The 23220-nt window shown below is 41.1% G+C and overlaps 1 protein-coding gene across 2 annotated transcripts in view; it reads left to right on the forward strand.

The window, feature by feature from the left end:
• The first annotated feature begins 291 nt into the window (after positions 1–291).
• Positions 292–23220, forward strand: part of HLF (HLF transcription factor, PAR bZIP family member) — a 63867-nt gene continuing 40938 nt past the window's right edge. Inside the window, exons 1-2 of one of the 2 annotated variants that reach the window (XM_007432473.4) lie at positions 292–959; positions 3831–4166. In XM_007432473.4, the coding sequence (XP_007432535.1) occupies positions 854–959; positions 3831–4166 (442 nt within the window). In that variant the 5' untranslated portion in view covers positions 292–853. The remainder of the gene's footprint in view (positions 960–3830; positions 4167–23220) is intronic. The other variant, XM_007432474.4, reaches the window with a different exon arrangement.

Here is a 23220-nt window from a genome sequence, read left to right on the forward strand (position 1 = left end):
TTGTTTGAATGGATGAAATTTGGCTAAGATTTTGGCTGCAGCCTTTAAATTTGTTGTGTTTCCATAAATGGGTCCCACCCTGAAATCTGAGTGGTAGCAAAACATTTTAAATTAATAATAATAATAATAATAATTAAAAAGTTGGTTTGAAAGCCATCACGGACTTTATTTTCATTTTATTTTTGTTTATAGATTAAAAAAAGAATTTTTTATTCTCTTGTTCCACACAGAATTTCCACACTGCGAAACACGGAGGCCTCTCCTGAACGCTCCTCCTCAGCCCAGAGCCACCTTTAGAGCGAACTCCAGAACCGGGGAGAGCGAGCGGAGGCAGTGGAACGAAAAGCACCCAAGGCAGCAACGGAAACCCAACATTTAATTTTGAGGGCCCAGAGCTCGCGAGCTCCGCCCTTGCCCGCCTACCGGGGAGCTGCGCTAGCTTTGACGTCATTCTGATCCGAGTCCGCACATGGGTGTGCAAATGTTCTGAGAGCGGCGCAGGTGGCCCCAGCCAGCTCTTAGGTCTGGGAGGAGCGAGGGAGCTAGAAAGCGCTGCTTGGCTGTCTGGCCGGTAGGGTTGCCTCTTTTTTTTTCTTTCTTCCCTTTTTTTTTAAATTAAAAAAAACAAAACAAAACTCCTCGGTCTAGTAGCCCTGCTGTTATTAATGCAAAAAGACATCCAGGGACGCCCCGATTCGCTCGGAACGAGGTCGTCTGGAGCCAGCTATCCCTTCACCCCAGGAAGAGAGCGCTCTTTTCCAAACGGAAGATTGATTGGGATTTTTCTCTCCATCCTCCCTCCTCCTCCTCTGCTAGTTTAACAAAATTGGCAGGGTGAAGGGGCGAAAGAGGTATGGCTCGACCTCTTCCTTTGAACCCAGCTTTCCTACCTCCAACTTACGGGGTGCTGAAATCCCTGCTGGAAAACCCGCTCAAGCTGCCGCTGCATCACGAAGATGGTGAGAGAGATGGAGGGGGGCAAGGGAACGAGGAACGTGGCAGTGGGTTTCCCTATCCCCCCACCCCCCACCCCCTCTCCGGCTTATGTCCTCTGCGGTCTGCTTTAGCCGCGCGCGAGTTTTACCGAAAGCAGCGACTGAGCTGTGCGGACAGGCGCGCGCGTCTATCCTAGCGCTGCTTCGGAATAGGGTTGCGCGTCGAGGCGGGACGCGGGGAAGTCGCGCGACCGTAAGCGCGCGTTTGGTCTCGGCTTGCGGAGGCTGCAGTGCGATCTTAGCTACGTGGGAATTGGTTCTACTGAATCCAGTGGGATTGACTTCCATGTAAGCACGCGTAGGATTACCCGAGAGGTAACAACGATTCCTTCTAATTCTGCCGCTTTTGCCTCTGTATGTTAGGCGGAGGTAAGTCCTACTCAATACCCTGGGCTTACCCTCAAGTAAGTATATCTGAAATAGCTGTATAGCTTGCTACTATTTACTGTACTCCAAAATTAGTATGCATAGTTTGTTTATGGTGTATAGTTAAAGTAACTATACTTTAACTGTACAGTTTATATTGGTTGGCGGGTTCTGTGGTAAATCGGATCTGCTCTTTTGGGTAAGGTACCTCGGGATGAGATTTACCAAGAAGACATAAAACAGAGAGTCCACATCAGAGTGCTGTACTGTGCAGTCCTGTGGAGGTTGACTTAGAAGTAAATCCCCCTTTTTAGTGGGGTTTACTCTCAGGTAAATTGGCATGGGATTGCAGCATTGGTTTTAAGCATCTATCAACTCTTGCTCTTGTTTTATGTCATAGCATTTGATTTCTGTGGAGATTATTTTGAAGAAACTGTGTGCCTGGAATTGTAGGCCCTCCCCATACTCATTTTCTCTGCATTACACGGGGCACAGATTTATCCATAAATGTGTACACACAGCTCCCCTCCCCACACACAATACACATAGACCACCTGAAGCCTGTATTAGATTTTTTTTTTAAATCTGGAGAGTTGTTTCGGCTATACTTCCAGATATGCACATAAGTAAATCAGAAATTTTACCACATTCCTGAAATCAGAATTTGCAACATGTTCCCCCCCCCCCAAAGGTGTACTTAGTACCACCTAATTCAACCTCTGGTTGAAGTTTTAAGAAGAGTAAAATCTAAACTTTGAATTATTTTTAACAAAGTTGAAGTCCTCAAACCATTAAAATCCAATGCAGTTAAGGCCAGTAATAGCTAAGGATTGTACAGCACTCAAAAATTCCCTATGATTTTCTAGGTAATCTTCTCTATCAACTATACCTTAATACTATAAGTGTAGTTTAGACTGATCTAACTCTTGTTTACTATGAACCAAATCACACTTTTTTCCATAGAAAACCATACACAAAAATAGAATATCAAGATTAATTATGTTCTTTGATGTAATGTGTCATTCTGAAAAGAAAGTTTTCAGGATAAAAACCCTTTAGATCATGATAGCAACTCCAAAATATTTCCAGTGCTGAAAGATCTGTGGATGGTAAATGTTCAAATGCAATGTATTTAAACAGGATCACCGGTTGTTGAGAAATGCATGAAAGAAATTTAGAAAGTGGCTGCCAGTTGCTGTTTCCTAGCATAATGAGTCTAAATCCAATGGATAGGAAGGAACAAGCTATAAGTTGCACAAAGATCCATAATTACCATTTTATTGCTATTTTGCTGTAAGAAAAATCTCTCCACCAAGGGCGGGGGGGGGGATTACAGTTAATTTTGTAATTTCCTACACATTGGACAAAAAGTTCTTATTCTTGGCTTCAAACAGGTGTGCATTTCAAAAAAAAAAAAAAATACCAGGCATAGGGGTAGAAGAAAGGGAAGATATGGATCTTGAAATTGATGCAGGAAGGAGCAAAAAGGGGGTTTAATACCTCCAGCCTCTCTATTGCCTCTCTAATAAAATAAACTTATTTTTAACCAATCTTGAGAAATGCAGTTGTAGCTTCCCTGTGTAGTATTTGGCTTGTTTTATAGCTCCTCATAATGAATTTGGATTCAGTTTCTAAGCAGCAAATGATGAAGATTGGACTAAATTAGGCTACTTTGTAAGATGGCACTTCCAGAATTCCTAACTAGCATGAATGTTGGCCTAGGTAATTGGGTTTTTTACAGACTTTTAAATGAAAAAGTCAGGGTGTAGTTTTTTTCAGGTTATTTATTTATATTTAAAATCTGGTATGTTGCCCTTCAAAATTGATTTGAAGCAGCTTACAATGCATTAAAAACATAATGTGTGTTCTGTTCTTCTTAAGCCTAGTTGCAACAGTAACTGGTTACATACATTACACAAAGCCATAGCTGCTTTTTATGATTTGGGTTCAGTGTAATGTATACAGACACAGCTACTGTAGTTTGTAAACTCTGATGGCTGACTGTTGTGCAAATCCAGTTAGTGATGGCTTAAATCAAACCATGTTTAACAAACTATGGCTTAGCATAGATATGTAAACCCTACCATTATGGGTGATTTCATTCAGTAGGACCTGATCAGGCAAACCTCACATTCCACTGTATCCATTTGAACAATTTCTTCAGTTCTCCATTCTGGTGATAGGAATGCTCTGATGAAATCTTGGAGTGTTGTTGTTTGAAGCTTGCAATTGCTTGAAGCCAAGAATGCAGATGAATTGCAAATTAAAAACCGAGGTGGAAAGCATACATGAGCTTAATGAGCTGAAAAATGTATCCAGAGACACTTTAATTCTGTTCCAAACATAGAGCCCCAAACAGAGAATAACTACAAAAGGATTCTTTTTTTCTTTTCTTCCTAGCAAGAAAGTAGCTGAACAATGTCTCTGTAAAAATCCTCACATTTCCTTGCCTTCCCCTTCCCTTTCTAGCATTTTATAAAGAAAAAGACAAAGACAAAAAACTGGATGACGACAGTACCAGTGCCACTGTCCCACAGTCTGCTTTTCTGGGGCCTACATTATGGGACAAGACACTTCCCTATGATGGTGACACTTTCCAGTTGGAATACATGGACCTGGAAGAATTTCTCTCAGAGAATGGCATTCCGCCCAGTCCAGCCCAGCACGACCACAGCCCTCATCAACCTTCTCTTCAGCAGCCTACCTCAGCAACACCATCTGTCATGGACCTCAGCAACAGAGCATCCACATCGGTCCACCCGACTATGGTTTCCCAAAACTGCATGCAAAGTACAGTCAGGCCAGGTAAACACTTAAGTAGAAATAATAGTTCCTTTGACTTATTGGCACCATTGGTGATGAGTTACATATACAGTGCATTCAGAAAGTATTCAGACCCCCTTCACTTTTTTCAATTTTGTTATGTTGCAGCCTGATACTACAATTGTTCAAATACATTTTTTTTCTCATTAATCTACACTCAGTACCCCATAATGACAAAGTGAAAACAGAATTTTAGAAATGTCTGTAAATTTATTAAAAAGGAAAAACAAATGTCACTTTGGCAGAAGTATTATACCCTTTACTCAGTACTTTGTTGAAGCAGCTTTGGCAGCAATTACAGCCTCGAGTCTTTTTCAGTATGATGCAACAAAGTTTGCACACCTGGATTGGATTTTCTGCCATTCTTCTTTGCAAATCCTCTCAAGCTCAATCAGGTTGGATGGGGACCGTCGGTGGACAGCCATTTCCAGGTCTCTCCAGAGATGTTCAGTAGGATTCAAGTCAGGGCTCTGGCTGGGCCACTTTAGGACATTCACAGAGTTGTTCCTAAGCCATTCATGTGTTGTCTTGGCTGTTTGCTTAGGATCATTGCATGTTGGAAGGTGAACCTTCAGCCCAGTCTGAGGTCCCGAGCACTGTGGAACAGGTTTTCATTGAGGATATCTCTGTCCTTTGCTCCATTCAGCTTTCCCTCAACCCTGACCAGTCTCCCAGTCCCTGCTGCTGAAAAAGACCCCCACAGCATGATGCTGCCACCACCATGCTTCACTGTTGGGATGGTATTGGGCAGGTGATGAGCGGTGCCTGGTTTCCTCCAGACATAATGTTTAGAATTGAGGCCAAACAGTTCAATCTTGGTTTCATCAGACCAGAGAATCTTGTTCCTCACAGTCTGAGAGTCCTTCAGGTGCTTTTTTGCAAACTCCAAGCGGGCTTTCATGTGTTTTGCACTGAGGAGAGGCTTCCGTCTAGCCACTCTGCCATAAAGCCCAGATCGGTGGAGGGCTGCAGTGATGGTTGTCCTTCTACAACTTTGTCCCATCTCTACACAGGATCTCTGGAGCTCAGTCAGAGTGACCATTGGGTTCTTGGTCACCTCTCTTACCAAGGCTCTTCTCCCCCGATTGCTCAGTTTGGCCAGGCGAGCAGCTCTTGGAAGAGTCCTGGTTGTGCCAAACTTCTTCCATTTGAGAATTATGGAGGCAACTGTGCTCTTGGGAACCTTAAGTACAGCAGAATTTTTTTTGTAGCCTTCCCCAGATCTGTGCCTTGCAGTAATCCTGTTTCTGAGCTCTGTAGGCAGTTCTTTTGACCTCATGACTTTTGCTCTGGTACAGTATGCATTGTCAGCTGTGAGCCCTTCTATAGAGAGGTGTGTGCCTTTCCAATTCATGTCCAATCAATTTAATTTACCACAGGTGGACTCCAGTCAAGGTGTAGAAACAGCTCAGCAACGATCAAGAGAAATGGGAGGCACCTGAGCTAAATTTCAAGTGTTGTTGCAAAGGGTCTGAATACTTATGCCAATGTGATATTTCAGTTTTTTCTTTTTAATAAATTTATAGACATTTCTAAAGTTCTGTTTTCACTTTGTCATTATGGGGTACTGAATGTAGATTAATGAGAAAAAAAATGAATTTGAAAGATTGTAGTATCAGGCTGCAACGTAACAAAATTGAAAAAAGTGAAGGGAGTCTGAATACTTTCCGAATGCACTGTATGTGCCACATACACCCTTTTCCATTCAGGTTGTGAATATGTGTTAAGCACTGAAGAAAAACTTGATTCTGTGCAGGGAATGGGAGGCTGAACACCCTCCTTGCTCCTCCATGTTCTTGCCCTTACCCCATTCAAGGATAAGATCTGAAGAGAATATTGACTCATGTTCACCAGGAGGACTGGTAAAACTGTGTCTCCAATCTCATAGGGCAGGAGTTCTCAAACTGGGTTGGTACCAATTTAGAAGGAAAGTCACATTTTTTTCTAAACCTGAGTATACTTGCACAAAGAGAGTTTGGTGCTTTGGACTTTCTCTCCCCTTGCTTGTGCAAGTTGGTGGCAAGTTGACCAGGCAAAACAGGAGCACGTTTTACAGTGTTCCTGTTCTGCCTGCACTAGCAAAACAGGAGTATTGTCAAAACTTACTCTCAACTTTGCTCCTTGTTTTGCCTGCCCATGCCTGCAAAATGTTTGAAAACAGCTTGTGATATGTAGATTAAAATGTAATTATTAAAATTAAGCAATATACTTATTTTTTGTTCAGCCATAACCTGAATGAAATCATTAGTTTTATACATGGAGAGGACCACACATATTCATTTATTATTTGGGGAGGGGTTGCAATAATGTTGGCTAACCCCTGCCATTTGTCATTCGGACAAATACAAATAGATACCCATTTTGGAACTTCTGACTCAATATATCAGGGTCAGTAAGATGAAGAGTGGGAAGTGTTGGAACAGAGTCAGCACAGGTTCTCTGCACAGGTTCCTATTTTCTATTCTGGCATAATATCTGAACATGTTTTACGTGAAAATATCATTGATTAGCATGAAGTATTATACCAAGGTCATTCCATAATATTATTTGGAGCAGAGAGGGAAGTTCTCAACCTGAAGCAACTCCCTGTGTTATTCAGGGAGTGTTTTTCCCAAGAACCACATAAGCAGAGCCAATTGCTATCGGCCGTAGTTCTCTGTGTGCAGGGAGCCAACCGGCCTTTGTGTGTAAAGGAGCCACGGTTTGGTTGCACCCATGCATTTTCTTGATTAAATGCTGCCATGTTGGTGTGGGGAAACGGCTTTCCAAACCTCTGCAAATTACCTGCGAGCTGCCACCACACATTTAGAAATAATGTGGTGTCTGAATGGGTGTTTATAAAGATTCTTGAGACTTGCTGGAACCACCTGAATTCCAAGTTCTGCATCTGTTTTCAACAAGCTAGGAACCTGTGGATCTCCAGATGTTGCTGAACTACAGTTCTTAGCTTCCCACACTACCAGCCAGGGTGTTGTAGTTCATTGATACCTGGAGGAAAGGTCCCCAGCCAGAGGGAGACAGCAAAAATGCTAATAGCAGTACTAGTATGTTATTGAAGGGATAATGGAGAAATACTAGAATTCACAGTGAATTTGAATAATTCATTCTTCATTGAAGGAAGTTTTGTATAAAAGTTAATTATATCAGATTTTTAAAACCTTTTTTTAACATTTTCTATATAAGGATTTTGCAAGTGGTGAAGTTATTCTTAGAATTCAGGTTTACTTTAGTGAGGTTTTGTTACAATGATATTGGCGGTCTCACTCCTAATTACAGCATTTCTGCATGGCATCTGAGAATAAGATCTCATCTGACAGATCATCTGACAGTTCATGAGCATACATCCAGGAAATGTCATAGTCCCCTTGTTGGGCTGCCCAGAAGACAACTTGAGAATCTTGTAGGGAACTTGGAAAATTCTCTTGAAAATGGCCCCACATGATGGTATTCTGAAATAATCATAACATTGTTTTAAACATCCTTTTTAAATAGAGGGGCAATCTGGAAATGTTTTAAAATTAAGCCTGCAGTCCTAATTACATTTATTAGGAAGTAATCCCTATTGAAAATTGTGGGATATCCAGGACAGTTCTGTGCATATTTACAAGCGGCCCATCAAACAAGCAGTTAGGAAAAGGAGAAATATATGGTGGGGTGGGTGAGATGGCCATTTTATTCACAGTGCTTTGAAGTAATTCTACATAGTGTTAGGGAAATCTGCATGAACTGCAATTCAGCCTTACCTTTAATTGTCACTTGGGTTTATTTATTGCTTATCTGACTTCTGCTGGAACGGGAGCTTGTTATCAACAGCAGCAAACCAAGCTACTTGCTCTCTGGTCCTGGGATGGTCAGCCATGCTGGGAACAGGAGGCTGTTGTCAAAGGCATCAGATAAGTCAAAATAAATCATTGGGAGTGGAAGACAGTGGTATGGAAGATCAAAGCCATGGACTGTCTGATTAAAACAAACTGGGAGGAAACTGATGATCTAGCTGCGTTTTTCTGAAAAGCAAGGCCTGCATCATCCACGCACATATGCTTCAATTGATGATTTTGTGAATGAATGTTGATTTCAACTGGAATTGAAATAAATGGAAGAATTTCAGATGGAGGCAGTTCACATTTCTCTGAAAAGGTATAAAATACTGAATAGTAAGTGATAGGAACATGTCTGTGAATTGGTTCCAGCTAACTAGTTTCTTTGCACATAAGTGAGCATGGCTTCCCAAGTGCAGTTCCACATGTGCAGAAAGTGCTGAGTTGAAAATTGTGCTTGGTGTGCAGCGCACATGACAGGGATACCACAGCTGGCTTGGGCTTCCTGGCACATGCGCTCTCTGAATCAGGTGTGTGATTGGAAACTTATCTTGGTGACATTTTTGGTTTGCTTTTGAAGTTTGATAATAGCAAGTTCCCATGTGCAGCTTTTAAAGAAATGTAACTTGTGGAGCACTGCTGAAAAGAAACATCATGGAGAGGAAGTATTTTTAAGGGGAGAATTACAGGTTTTGGCACCAGAATTGGCTGCAGGAGAAATGTGGGTGCATTGAGGTGAGAAGGGATACGCAAGGCCAGAGGGCCTAAGAAGGCAAGTAGGCCCTCTGAGCTTGGCTAGTTCCTTCTGTGAATTTCCCATCAGGTCTTCCACGAAGATGTGTTGGAAAGGATCACTCCTTTTCTCACTTGTGGATTTTCCCTAGTGAATGCTTTCCCTTGCATTACAACCTAGCTCTCTCTGCTCTCTACGCTTAAGAGGTCAGCGGGTTTTTTTCCAACTAAAAGAAAGCCTCATGGGGATCAGCTTTATAGAAACGCTTTGAGATGCCCCGTGGTGATATCACATGGCATCCCCACACGTGAAACTCTAGCAAGAAACCAAAGGTGCTTGAGAAAAGCCGAAGATGAGGCAAGTATCACTTTTGGTGGATAAATCTTCCACCTGCAGGGAAGATTTGATGTTGGGATGCTTTCAAGACAACGTTTCTGCCCCATGTGTTTTCAGATGGCACACCGTTCTTTGGATTGTGCCAGGCTCCCTCTGTATCTTTGAATAGATTCTGTTGTATGCCTCACACGGTCAAACACATGATGGAGGGAAGAGCAAATTATTAGAACAATAATCCTTGCCTTCACCATACACTTTTGGGACAGCAGGAAAAGCAGCCAATCTTTTAATGGTCGCTTGTCAAGGTTAATTTGCAACCTCTTTTACAGATCAGTCCTTGCTAAGATTTATGCTCTTGGTTGATTTTAGAAACTCTCTCTCTCCCCCTGCCCCCTCTCCCCTTCCCCCGGTGGTTTGCAGTACTTTCAGGAATTTCAAAGCACACTTCTAAAGTTTCCTACTGCCAAAAGTTATTTTGATTGCAGGTTTTGTTGTTAGCATCCACAAATGCCCCTCCTATTTAAAAATCATGCCCAGAGTTTCCTTAGAATCTCTAGGCTGTAGGCCAAGAACTTATTTTCAGTCTAGATCTGCAACATGTATAATACAGTAAAGCAATGGAGGCTTTGCCATATCCAGAGTTTCATCCCCTCACCCCGAGTGACCCAGCTAACACATACACATTTTGAGCTACCAGAGTCAAGGTTGAGATACGACCTGTTGCCTGCTTGGATGTCCTGTCATCTTTCCCATTAGAAACTATTTAAGTAATAAAGCCCACGCTTTCCATTCAGAAGAGAATTTCTTTCCCCACGGTTTCAGTTTAAAAGATCATGTCATGAACTAGTGTCACATTTTGGGGGTCCTTGTGTGTGAAACATGCCCCCAGACTTTCCCCAGCAAGCTAACTAGGAAGTGGATGATGGGCAACACCTCTGCAGGTAGCAGCAGGGGTTGGTGCCTTTGGGCATCCTGACACTGATAGGAACAGTGGGCAAAGTAACTAATGTAAATTTCCCAGAATGTTCCTGTCCCTCTGGAGAAACCAAAATGGTATCTTTCACGGCTTTCCCAAATGGTGGTAGCAGCGGCTTTTTGTGTTGGTGTGCCAAACTCTGAAATGAGTTACAAGAAAGTCTCCTCAATTTTTAGAAAGGAAGGATGCAGGTAGACACACATTCACTGATCTGTGCTAACTTCCTTCCTCCCAAGGCAATTTTGCCATAAAAATAGCCTCTGCTGGAACCAGTGGAAGCTATTTAAATCCTGATTGCCGTATTAGACTGAGGGGAAAAAAACACAATTCTTGAGTTGGCAGATAATGGGAGAAGAGCATATATCTGCCTGAAGGGGAGTGTGGGTTTAGGCCTAGAGAAGAAACTGACAGGCCAGATGAAAAACCTCATAAGATTTCTCCGGTCTGCAGCCGAGTGATTCCCTGTGCGTGATATACCCATTTGTTGCTTGAATTTGGCTACCAAAAGAAAACTTAAAGTGTCGAAATACAAGATTCCAACCTAGGCAGTCTCTTTACGGGAAGGAAGGATGTACGTATCTCTCTGGTGGATAGAAATGAACAACGATGCTACCAAAAGAAAACTTATTTTATTTCTTTATTTTATTTCCTTATTGCAAATATTTGTATACTGCTTTCCATTAGAAATCAGGAAGCTGTTTACATTAAAGTAAAACAAAATTAAATGTTATGGCCTAATTCCTAGCATTTTTCTATTTTTACTGTTCTGTGAAACTCAGGAAGTATTATAAGATTGGGAAACATACAGTTCCCTATGCTGTATTCTTGGTTACATTCTGATGATGGTCTGATAATGATTTGGTTATGTAATGATTATTGTCTAGTGTCATTTGAGGGGATCCCACGGTTGTGTCATCTCTTGAACAATAATGTAGAGATCAGCTTTCCCCAACCTGGCACCCCTTAGTGTTGGGACTGCAACTCGCAGAATTCCCCAGTCAGTATCATTTGGGGTTTTGGCATTGCTGGTCGTGTTCTGGAGACTTTACTCTAAAACATCTGGTGCAGAAACGTGACAGCTCAGGGAAAAAGCAAAACAAAAATTTGGGGAAAAGAGATAGAACCATTAATGGAAAAATATGAACAATTCAAGAACAGTGGTAGAATAGAAACATTCAGAAAAACATGGGAAAAAATAAAAAGGGGATCCCTTCCCCCTTTTTGGAGGATATGGGGGCCTTCATACCTCTGGAAGAGAAACACCAGGGTGAGAAAGATTAATACACACAATGAAATCCTACCTCTGTCTCTCCTCAGTGATTATGTTCAAAACCTAGTAAAAATTGGGGTATGAGGCAAATTTATGTTGACAGAGTGAACAACGGCCATGGCTTATTTTCCTGAAGCTCAGCCTTGGCATCTCTCTTTAATGCCAGGAAGGCCTTTACACTGGAAGGTATAAAATGAAAATAAATAGAAGTTTCCCAGAGCAGGCACGTGCCTAGATGCCAAAAATCTTCCTAGAAAACTTGCCATATATTATGAAGAACAGGTAGCATGAATGTTGGAGAGAATTGAAAATAAAAGTGCTAAATGCTCTACTCAAGGGCTAGAAAACAGGGCCATTGGTGGTTCTTGTAGCTTTGTGTTAGAACTGAGGGAGTTTCTGCTAACTTTAAAAAAAAAATCTCCAAATCTAATGGGGAGATATCATGCTGGCATCTGAAAACTGACAAGCTAAGCGTAAAGAAACTACCTTTTTTCTCTAATTGCTGGTCACTATGTAATCATTTACTTTGTTTATTTATTTATTTACTCCCTCCCTCCCTCCCTCCCTCACCCATCTCCCCCCAATGGGGGACATTAAAACCATAAATACATATAAATACATAAAACATCAAAATTTAAAAACATTACTAAAATTTTTACTTTTATTAACATTGTAGATGTATGGAATTGTCCCCTTTTTAAAGATTTGCAGTGGTGTGTCTGATTTTGTGACTACTTTGTTATGGCAATTTCATAGAACTTACTTGTTACAGTCAGTATGCAATCCAGTGGGAAGGGGAGAAGTGTGAATTGGCCCAGGAAACAGAAGAGCCTTAAATGGTGGGATTCTTCTATTTATCATCAGAAGCTTTGATGCTCCATTTTACCATCTTGTTCTATCACACGCAAAGGCCTAGACTAAGGTGATTGGATTCTGGCCTGCACTGTTTCATGGTACAAGTACAGTTTCCTCTTTCTTTAATAAAGCTCTCCCTGCAAATAATCAATTCTTTGCCTGTATTCCATTGGGGACATAACTGTGTTTGGTCTTTCTGTGTGACGTGTGTTATGAGAACATTTTAAAAAACGCCATTTTTCCTCCCACCACAACCCAGTCTGAAATACTGCAGTCCTGACTTTTACTATTTCTTTCTGTCTAATGTGTAGATTAAGAGATTTTTGAGAAGCTGAATCACAATGTTTGACATTTGGAAGCTTAAGATTCTTGAGCATAAATGCTTCAGCACAGCCATTAGCTTTATTTTAGCGTGTACTGTTGTCCCTGAAAATGTTATAACTATAGTTAACTATGATAATTCCACCAGTGAAATGGTGGTGTTTTACTGAGAAAGAATTGCCAAGTTTGTTTAAGGGGATGACTATTTTCAAAAAGCTTCAACAACAGCTACTTGTTACTGTGATGTAAAAAAGCCAGCTCTTGGGTTTGGTGGTTGAATATGCTGAAGGGTGCATAGGGATGTTTTTAGGCTTCTGCGGAGAAGTCTCTAAACTTTGGATTGTGCCAAGCTGTCCTTTGTAATTGTGGTGGTGAAGACTGATAACGGTATACAAGCTGGACAAAGTGCCAAGATTTCTGCAGATCTATTGGAAAACCACTTTGTTACTGTGGAACCTTCAGCAGTAAAGTAATGCACAGTATAGTCATGATAAAAATATTCAGTGTGTTCTTGGACACATGCCCATTGAGGTCTGGCTGGCACATGTGAGCCTGGCTGGCACACGTGCATGCACACTACACTCAGTGTCTACACTATACATGCACACAGCATGCACACTACACTACACTCAATGTCTGTGCACTGGGTTCCTGGCAGACATTTAGGGATGCCTTGTGAAAGAGATCAGTAAAGAAAGTGTTCCTTGGAGATAAGTATGAAATGTGCTGTGCTGAGCTTTCCTGGAACTCAAAAGAAGTGTCACATGGCATATCACAGACAGATATTAGGTGTAGGTCGAGTGCAGAAGATCCCAGGTTTAGTCCTAGTCATTTCTGATATAAAGCATCAGGTGAGAGAAGAACTCTAGGTCTGAGAATCCTGAAAATTGGTGTCAGAGAATAAGCATAACTGGGCTAGATGGACCAACTCCTAACATTATCTTAGCCTTCTCAAACAGATACTCTGCCTTCTGTATGTGTTGGACTACAGAATCTACCTTCTTAAGCCAGCAAGTTCCTGGCCAGGGCTGGCAAGAGATGATGGGATGAGTCTAACCAACATATGAGGGTGCCAGGTTAGTGAAGTTGGTGCTATTTTATATGACACTGCAAGTGGAATAGCATCCCTTATTCTAGTTCATAACATGTAGTAACAAAACAGAAGCCAACCATTTCTTGCATAGTTCCTACCAAATTGTAACCAATATGACAGTGCTCATGGCAAATTATGCTTCAATAGACTTTATTCAAGAGGATGTACTTTACCGTGGTATTCTACTCTAATATTCTTATGCTTCATGCACATTTTCCCATGCTGGTTACTGTAACACTCCATGAAATCATGTGAAGTTATCCCCAAATTCTCGGGAAACAGTGGACTAGAAATGGCTCAACTTTGTCACTTAAGTATGCATTCAAGTTTTTGTGTACTCTTTCTCTTTTTCTGTCTTCTTTAGAGGAGAAATTTTTATTGCAGTTTCTTCCTTATTTAATAGCTGAGGGGGCCTATTAGGCCAAATCTTTTTCTGAAGTTCCTCATTGCTTCTTTAACTCTCTGAACAAACTTTTAACTTTTGTTACTACTTCAGATACGTTCATCTAGTACAGGGGTCCTCAAACTTTTTAAACAGGGCCAGTTCAAGGTCCCTCAGAATGTTGGGGGGCCGGACTATAGTTTGAAAAAACCATGAACGAATTCCTATGTACCCTGCACAGAGGATCCCTTCCGTGGAGTATGAGGAGAGGAGGAGAGCCGCTGGACCCGGCATACCTGTCATGTAGAATAGTCCGGCTCTGCGATCTCCCTCCTTGTGCATCGCTTGTAGCTCCCGACACAGCCCCGACACTTCTGCTTCTGACAGACAGCGGCGGCGGCCAATCAGGCAGGCGGGCCAGATAAATGACCCTGGCGGGCCGTATCTGGCCCGTGGGCCATACTTTGAGAACCCGTGATCTAGTAGATTCCATCTTGTGATAAATTTTTCAGGCAAAATTGTGGCCATTTATAGAATAGGGTTTTTATTGTCACCCAAAGTGTGTCTGTCTTCAGTGACTCCTCTCTCTCTCTTCCCCCCCCACCTTTGCTCTGCAACAGGCCAACTTCCCACTTCTTTTTTAAAAATTAAAATAATGTTTTTTTAACAAAGTAAAGTTAGATGAGCAGGAAATTTGACCAGCATCAAGGGAGGAATCAGCAGGCACATTCATTTCCTGTTTCTGAGGTAAAAGTACAACAGAGCTGCATACAGCAGGCTCACCCCAATGCCTCTACTCAACTGCTTACTCCTCATAGGGTTCATCGGTGGTGGTCAAGGGGGCAGCCAGGAATATTGCCCATATTTTCCAACTTCCCTGGTTTGGGTAAGACATTGTCCAAAAAATCTGAGAAATCCCAAGATTTTTTCCAGCAGTGGAAAAGAAAGCTCAGTCATAGACAGAGAATGACGCTTTGCTTAAATGAAAATATGGAATTATTTCAGGAAGATATATTTCAGGCCAAAGGCCAACCCTTAGTTTAATTTGTAGAAATAAAACAGTAGAATATAATGTTTAATCAATAGCCTCTAATTATGGATTGTTGAGAGTTTGAGTGGACAGTGATAAGTTCTGCTTCAGCCTCAGTTCTCATTCATTATCTTGGTTTGGGCTTAGGGCAACAATCCCATAGTGACAAACATGGCTTCAGTCCCAGTTACAGGTAGTCCTTGACTTATAAGCACAATAGGGACCATAAAATTCATTGTTAAGCAGTGCAGTTGTTAAGTGAGGCATCGTGACCACACCCAATTTTACGACCTTTTTTGACACGGTAGTTAAGCGAGACATCTTGTGACTGTGACTTGCTACCTTCCCTGCCAGCTTCCCCATTGACTTTGCTTCTCAGAATCTGGCTGGGAAGATCACAAATGGCGATCAAGTGACCACAGGACGCTGCAACCATCATAAATGCACGACAGTTGCCAAGCGCTGGAATCACGATCACGTGATCGTGCTGCGATGATCGTAAGTGCTAGGAATGGTCATATGTCACTTTTTTCCACTGCCATTGTAACTTCAAAAAGTTGCTAAACAAATGGTCGTAAATCAAGGACTACCTATACAAATGTCTTCTTTTGTGATTCTCTCTCTTTATGATTTAAGAGACAAAATGTCTCTTAGGAGAGGGGTGGGAACAAACAGAGAAAAAAGAATTTCATATTGTACCATGCAGAAACCATGTCCCTCTTCCTTATGCTATGTCAAGGAGGTAGGTAGCTATAAGCTGTCTCTAATCTGAAAATGTCTTGAATGTGAACATATTTTTTCTGAATTGTTGTAGCTGGGAAAACTTGCAGTGATCTAACCAGCCCCATTTATGGCGTAGTTCATCCAATTCTCAATCCTGACTTGTTTTGATTTTTACTGCCTGCCTTTGTGCCTCCCTCTCTGTATGTAATTTTCTGTGACCCAGCCTAGTAATGGTTATCTCTGTAGCACTGACATTGCCTGATGATTGTAAATAACCTATACCGGGTGCTGCTGTTTTGAAGTTTGCTGGTTCCCTGGTCCTTGGACTCTCTACATGGGTTGCATCAAAGCAAAGGGGGCTAACCCATCAATCAGGTCTTTTCCAGAGCCAGGTCTTTTCACATTGGCTGTTGCTAAAGAGGGAAGGGGAGGGGGGGAGAGAAACAACTCCTGAGTGGTTTATACTTTGGATCTGTAGCAAGCATGTATTTCTCTGGAAAAGGAAGACAGATATATCCCTTTATTGGTTCCTATCATGACCAGATCTAGAGTGAACCTTAAAGCAAAGTGGAAAAGTTTGGCAGTACTAGATGTTCTGTGCAGTGACGAAAGAGAGTGGGGAGAAAAAGTCATATTCCCCACTCCTCCCTTCCTTTCTCTCTAGTTTGCCAGAAACTGCAGTTTAGATCAAAAAGAGATGTAGAATACATGTAGGCAAATTTAAAAATAGATCCTCCTGGATGTGAGGGAAGAAAATTGCTGAATGTACTAGCTGGAGGAAAGAGCCCATGGCCTTTTCTGATGTAGGGAAGTGAATTGTAACATTCCCAATAAAATTGTAATTAATCACTTTACCCTTAAGTGTTTGCAAAACATGGAAATGGCAAGGAATATTGAGGAGAGTGATTAAATCTGAAGATCAGTAGTTTACTTTCCAGGAGATTTGACAGAGGCAACTTTTTAATACAATTGACTGGAAATTTGCTTGCACAATTCTGCTGCATTGTGCAGGAGATACAAAGTAGTTCTGTTTCCTGTTCACTGCCAAAGGGCTAACCAGGCAGACTTTACTATGATGTAGAGGTGAAAGGCTTGAGCAAAGCTGGGGAAGATACAAGTGCACAATCCCAGTCAGCCACAAAGTTCAGTGAGAAACAGGGTAGAACAAGTCAGAGGCTAATTTCATGTGTCTCTCTAAGGTATAAACCAGAGCTGTACAACTTAAGACTCTAGAGCAGGGTTCTCCAAAGTGGTCAGTGTTGACCCCCATGGGTCAATGGGACTATCTAAGAGGTCAATATTATTATTAGTAGGAGTAGTTAAAGTAGTATTTATTAAATTATTTTTATATAATAAATCTTTGGGGGTTGCTGAACAGTCTGAAACTTCATGATGGGGTTGATGAGCTGAAGAGTTTGGGGACCCCTGCTTTAGGCCATGTGTGCCATTGCCCTGTATCTCCCCACCTGAGCACCTCCAAAAGTCTACACCAAATTTTAATTTGGCAGAAGAGGAAAATTATTGAATACGTTGGTTATAATTATGTCCCCTATATTTGATTATTTTAATGTTAATTACATTTGAATGCAAATTCAATTCAATCCAAATTATTTTTCCTGGCCTCACCTAATTTTAGAAATATAGCCTCTGATGTAGCATTCAAAGACTTACTGTGGCCCTCGGCCAAAACAGCATTGTACACCCCTAGTGCAAATCACACACTTTACAAACCACAATAGCTGGGTTCACACACCATACCACAATCAAACAACAGCATTATTATTGCAACTAAGCTATTTTTTCTCAGCTTAGTCTAATTCATGTGATTGTTCAAATTAAACATTGGAGAGAAGGAGGAAGAAATCATGTGTACTTCTCTGATATGAAAAAAGGTAGAATAAAAATATAAAGAGGGAGACAAGTTGATATTGTGCTCTTTGGTGTCAATAAATTTACTCTAGTTTAATGTTGAATCCTTAGCCCTTGTTTTTCCATCCAGACTGCTACTTTTCATTAAGCACAGACCTTAGAATTATTCATGCAGCTATTTAGTTATTAGAATTATTCATGCAGCTATTTAGCTATTTAGAAAGCGAACAAGATCTGTTATGGGAGTCACTCTGTAGACAGAATTGTGAAGTAAGGTTGGAGGAGGAGGGAAACAGCTTTGTATTTTTTGTGACTTTTAACAGCAGGGATATGCAAAAATCTGTAAGTGAAGCTTTTCACAGCAGGGAGAGAAGAATGTACACCTGCTAATTGCATCAGATCTGGATGCTACTAAAAGCACAGCTACAGTCCATCTCCCAATGTTTCACACATTTTGTTTATTTATTTAACTCCATTTTGAGGCCACTTGACTCCTTAACAATTCTGGTGGTTTACCATTAAAAAGAAGATGGATGGATGGACGGACGGACAGATGGACAGGCAGCCAGCCAGCCAGCCAGCCAGCCAACCAGCCAATAGAAAGTAACTCAACAAGAACATCCAAGTTTTTAATAGTTTTCTGAAAGTCATTAGGGTGGGAGCAATATATATCTCAAGAAGGTTGTCATTCCAGAAGGCAGGCACTACAGAAAAGGCACATCTCCTGGGTGTCATAAGGTGACACTGTTTGATCAACAAGGCCAGAAATGTGCCTGCTCTGCCTGATCTCACTGATGACTCCTGGATATGTGGACCTAGCTTGAAGATGCTAGGATGTCTGATGGATATTGGTGCATTAGTGATTATGGGTCTGGCAATAAAGAGTCTGTGTAGAGGCTTATGTGGAGGATAAGAGGTGAGAGTCTGGGTGCCCCACTTTGACAAAGAGTTCTACACAAGCCTGAGCAATTGCCTTACCTCATGCACAGAATTTTGTGTATGTCTTGGGGGAGAAGGTCCAGATCAGTCTTCCCCAAACCTGTCTCCCCTCAGAAGTGTTATAATTCTTACCCAGCATGTATTACAGTTCCAGCAGATCTAGAGGCATCAGAATAGGGAAGGGGAATCCAGACAACATATCCCTCTCATATTCCCCTTCCGCTTCAATCATCTTTTTTCTTTCCAAAACGTCAGTCAAGGTACAGTCTTTTCTGCATTCAGTGGTCTTAAACAGATCTTCTCCCATATTGCAACATGTGTTCTAGATCACTGCAAGTAGCAGAATTGTGAGAAATGAGACTACACTGAAGATTCTAAAATATATTTTGTAGGTGCAGCTGTGAACATTTTGGAAATACATCTAAATTTTCTCAACATGACCCAATTTCTAATTAATGCTTTGGTTATCACCGCATTTAGAATGTGGCATGTATGTGTGCGTTTATTTAACTGAAGCATATTTTGCGTTTCTTTGGCTGAGAAGGACTCCCCAAAACCAATAATATGATAGCCCCTACAGGCATACAATCTATTAGCTGCAACATCAAAGGGAAGGGGATTTGGAAGAAGCAAGTACAAACACTAGTTGTTTGTTAGGAAGCTCTTATTGCACCCGGTTGGTATAGAAACAGTCAAGGAAAGGAAAGTTGCCAAAAGTTTCCTGTCTAATAGAGTCATTCTACTTCCCTTCTCCCCCTTTCCTCAGAGTCTGTCTGTTGCCTAGTGCTGTGGGAAAACAATATTTATAATTAAAATCTAAAAGTGCCTCAGCTGAAGAAAAATCCATACTCTTAAGCATCACCACTGGAGTCTCTGCCATATGAAATTGTGAAATGAGTATGGCGGGGTGGGAGACTTACAGTCCTCCAGATGTTACTGAGCCACGACTTCAAGAAGTCTTCAGCTGTATGGCCAAAGATAAAGGATGCTGGCAGCTGTAGTTCAACAACACCTGTAGGACCAAAAGATTCTCTTACCGTTGTTTTATATTTACAATTCATGTAAACACAGTTACTGGCTGGAACAGAATGAAGTATTGTTATTCAGGCACTTCCAAGTCTGTGAGTCAATGAACATCATTTTACCAGGACTGTCAGTAGTTGTTTCTTGTAAGGCTTTTTCCACTTGTGCTTATGTCAGCAATGATAATATCTACCATCTTATTTTCTGCTGGCCTCCTTTTTGATTGCCTTTGATTTTTTCCAAGCATCAGGATCTTTTCCAATGATTCCTGCCTTTGCATTATGTGTCCAAAATATTTCAACTTTAGCTCTGCTATTAGTGTTGGAAGATTAGCAAGAGCCTGACCATGGTGTGCCAAGTTCTAGAACAAGATCAACCTTTTTAATAGTTAAAACAAGACATCTGTGTCACCTCAAAGACAATATCTCAGAAGGCACTGAGTTGTTTTTGCTGCTATAAAATAAGGTTATTCCTCTGGCATCCTTTGCTTAGATTTTTATTTTGTTTTATTGCTGCCCAGGGCCCCTTCTTTGAACTTTCTGGAACCGGCTCAGTCCCCTTCCTTTTCTTTTTTCCCTTTCATCTGCATGCCAACATTGAATATGGTAATTCTGAACTTCTCCAAGTTCAAATTAAGGAACCTCAGTGACATTTTTCATTTGAGGAATGCATCCTTTTATTTTCCCCTCCTGCCCTAGACTTCAGGGAAAGTGTGCAGTGGCTGTACTGATTGTTCTGATGAATGGGATTACCTTGGCTGTAAGTTTTATGTATTTTATGGTTTCGTATATGCTTATATATTGTTTTTTTCCCTTGTTTTTAAATTGTTGTAGTGTTCTTTTTTGTTGTTTTTATATTTGTTTTAATTATTTGTAAGCTGCCCAGGGTCATATACATGAGATGGGTGACTGTATAAATTTGAATAATAAATAAATAGTGAGTGCAAGGAAGCTGATGTACCCCCATGCATCCTCATCCCCATGGTGTATCAGCTATCACTACGATTTGCTGGTGTTCCCTGCCTGGGTTAAATTCAGCTTGCTCCTGTTTGCCAGGGGAGGGGAAAATAATAAATAATTCACATAAGCCCAAAAGGACCTTGGATAACCCTGTTAGATCTGGAGGGCTTGATAGCTGGCAGGACAGCAAGCTAATAATTAGAGAAGGAAAACTTGCCAGGTGCCTCCAAATCAATGTGTTCTTTCGATTAGCTTGTGCACTTGTCACTGGCAGATGTCAGAAGCGAGCTACAGCGATAAATGAGTTGTGACAAAATGTCCTCCTCTGATGTGTAGCCACATAAATAGAAGGCTACATGCATGGTTTTTGGCAGAAGATCTTTCATTGACGATGCTGAAAGGGCTGTAGCAAACTTTTTACCCAATTATCCTTCAGGAGGCTGGCCAGCAATGCATTCTCCTCTCTGGAACATGACAATAGGTCAGAGATTAAGTACTTGGTGTTTTTTTTTTGTTTTGTTTTTTATAAAAAAAGAAAAATAAGAAAAAAGTAGCTGCTTGGTGCTGCTTAACTAAAGGGCTACACCGCTGAATACAGCTTGCAACCCATAACAAAAAATAAAATAAAATGCATTGCTATGCATGACAAGGATGCCCAAGCAATTTTTCCCAACCTGTGACCTACCAATGTGTTCAGCTAGGAATGATGGTAGTTAAAATCCACATATCTGGATTTTAAAAGGGCTATCTTAGAGGCTTTGTTCAGGTAGTTCAGTAATCCTGGGATAGGAAAAAAGCACTATAAACATTTTGTTGAGGGCCAAGAGCCACACTTGACCTTTGAGGGACACGTCAGGGATTGCATTCTCCACAGTAGGTGGAACCAGGGAAAAAAAAAGTGGGTTGGGGCAAGTTCAGGTAATCTGACCGAATTTCACTTGTATTAATTAAATAACCTTCATAGTTTCATAATTACAAGGGTTCTCCATGTAAGTCATGATTTCCCTTTTTCCTTATTTAGAATTGCAGTTCAAGTGACAACTTGGCAGTGGGTTCTGGGAGACCATGGTTTTTGTATCTCCATTAGAGATCAAATGCAGGTGATGCACAGCTCTTCTAATAATAATAAATAAACATTTCTTTACAGGAGACAGCATGATTTAACCAGAGTTCATTCAGTGAACTAAAGCTTCAGCTTTACATAACAATTGCCAATATGAAAGAAAATGATTTAGGGTCCTTTCAGGACAATTAAAAAATGTCTTGTATTCTTTTAGTGCTGTAGTATCTTGTATATAACCACTAAGTAAGGATTGGGTGAGGATTGAAAAGAAAGGGGGCTTAAATCTGTTCATTGTTCTCATTCTGGTTGTTCTGTAGCATAATGGTGCCAACTTGTTGTGAGATAATATAGGATTTGGGCAGATCTTAATCTCATGTTTAGTAGCCTGGCCCAGTGAGGTCAAGAAGAAATCTGATCACTACTTTCATTTGTGAAAACCATTGTCTTGGCTTGCGCCCTCTTCTGGTAGTGAAGACCCTGCACTTCAGCATTCCTCCTGTGCAATCAGATGGTTGCTTACTTTGCTCAATGTAATACTTTGTGTGTGTGAGAGAGAGAGTGAGCGAGCGAGCGAGCATGTACACATATGTCTCCACGTTTAGATACCACATACAACAACAGAAGTTTTGAGGCAGCAGATGGGATTGCTAAGTCTTGTTTGATAGACCTCTTGTGGTCTTAGGAGCTGGGTGACTGAAGTGATGGATCCATTTGTGTGGTAGAGAAAACACTGCCTGTCAATCACTGCCTTTCCACTGCTTGAGAGACATAAAAGCCTATCCAGTGGCAATTTAAAATCAGCCTGTTCTATGTAACTTGAGTTCTTTGGCTCTCTGTCCTTCCTCTCAAAAAGATGCGTGATTTTCAAGCACCAGGCAGTCACGGAGCAATATAGTCCATGGCTATCCATGTGAATGTGGGCTCTGGCAACATCTTCTCCACCTGCTTTTTATAGTAAATTTATGCCAAACAGGGTGCTGTTAAGAATCAATAATGGGTTCTTTCTGGCCTGATCTTTAGAATTAACCACTGGTAGCTCCCAGGAAGGGATTATTATTGACGCCTCCCCTCCAGAGTTGTTGTGGAATATAGACTCCCAAGTTTCTTACATTACATAAGTATCATTTTTGTTGTTGTTGTTATTCAGAAAGGTATTGATGTGTATTTTATTTGTTTATTTGAAAGATTTATATGATCTCCCATCTAATTCAACATGACTCTGGGTGGCTCACAACAACAAATAAAAGACAAAGCACAAAAAATAAAATCATTCCACACAACCTAGGCGCCATAACATTCCTATCCCAAATATACTGGCTCAACTCCCATCCTGGCCAGAGGTGTTACAAAGTAGTAAGCTTTCGTTTCAGCTAAACTTGTTGTTTGTAGAGGCTCTAGATAAGCTGGTGGCAACTCAACAGTGCGCTCTGTTGAGTATTTAGAGAAGAAAGCATCAGATATCTACCGTGGCAGAAGATGCATGTAGCTTTTTCTGCAAAGCAGACATTGGTTCCCTGTTTGACACAATTACTTCAGCTGCAAATTTCAGCCCTGTCTCATGGAAAAACTAATTCTCTTTTATTTTTGGGAGCGACAAGATGTTTCAGGGGTAGGAGGCAGTGGGTAGTACTATGGCAAGGAATTCT

This window comes from Python bivittatus, unplaced genomic scaffold (assembly GCF_059951505.1).
Source record: "Python bivittatus isolate LINGU-HERP-01145 unplaced genomic scaffold, Pbiv_v1 ctg000220_np1212, whole genome shotgun sequence".
NCBI lineage: Eukaryota > Metazoa > Chordata > Lepidosauria > Squamata > Pythonidae > Python > Python bivittatus.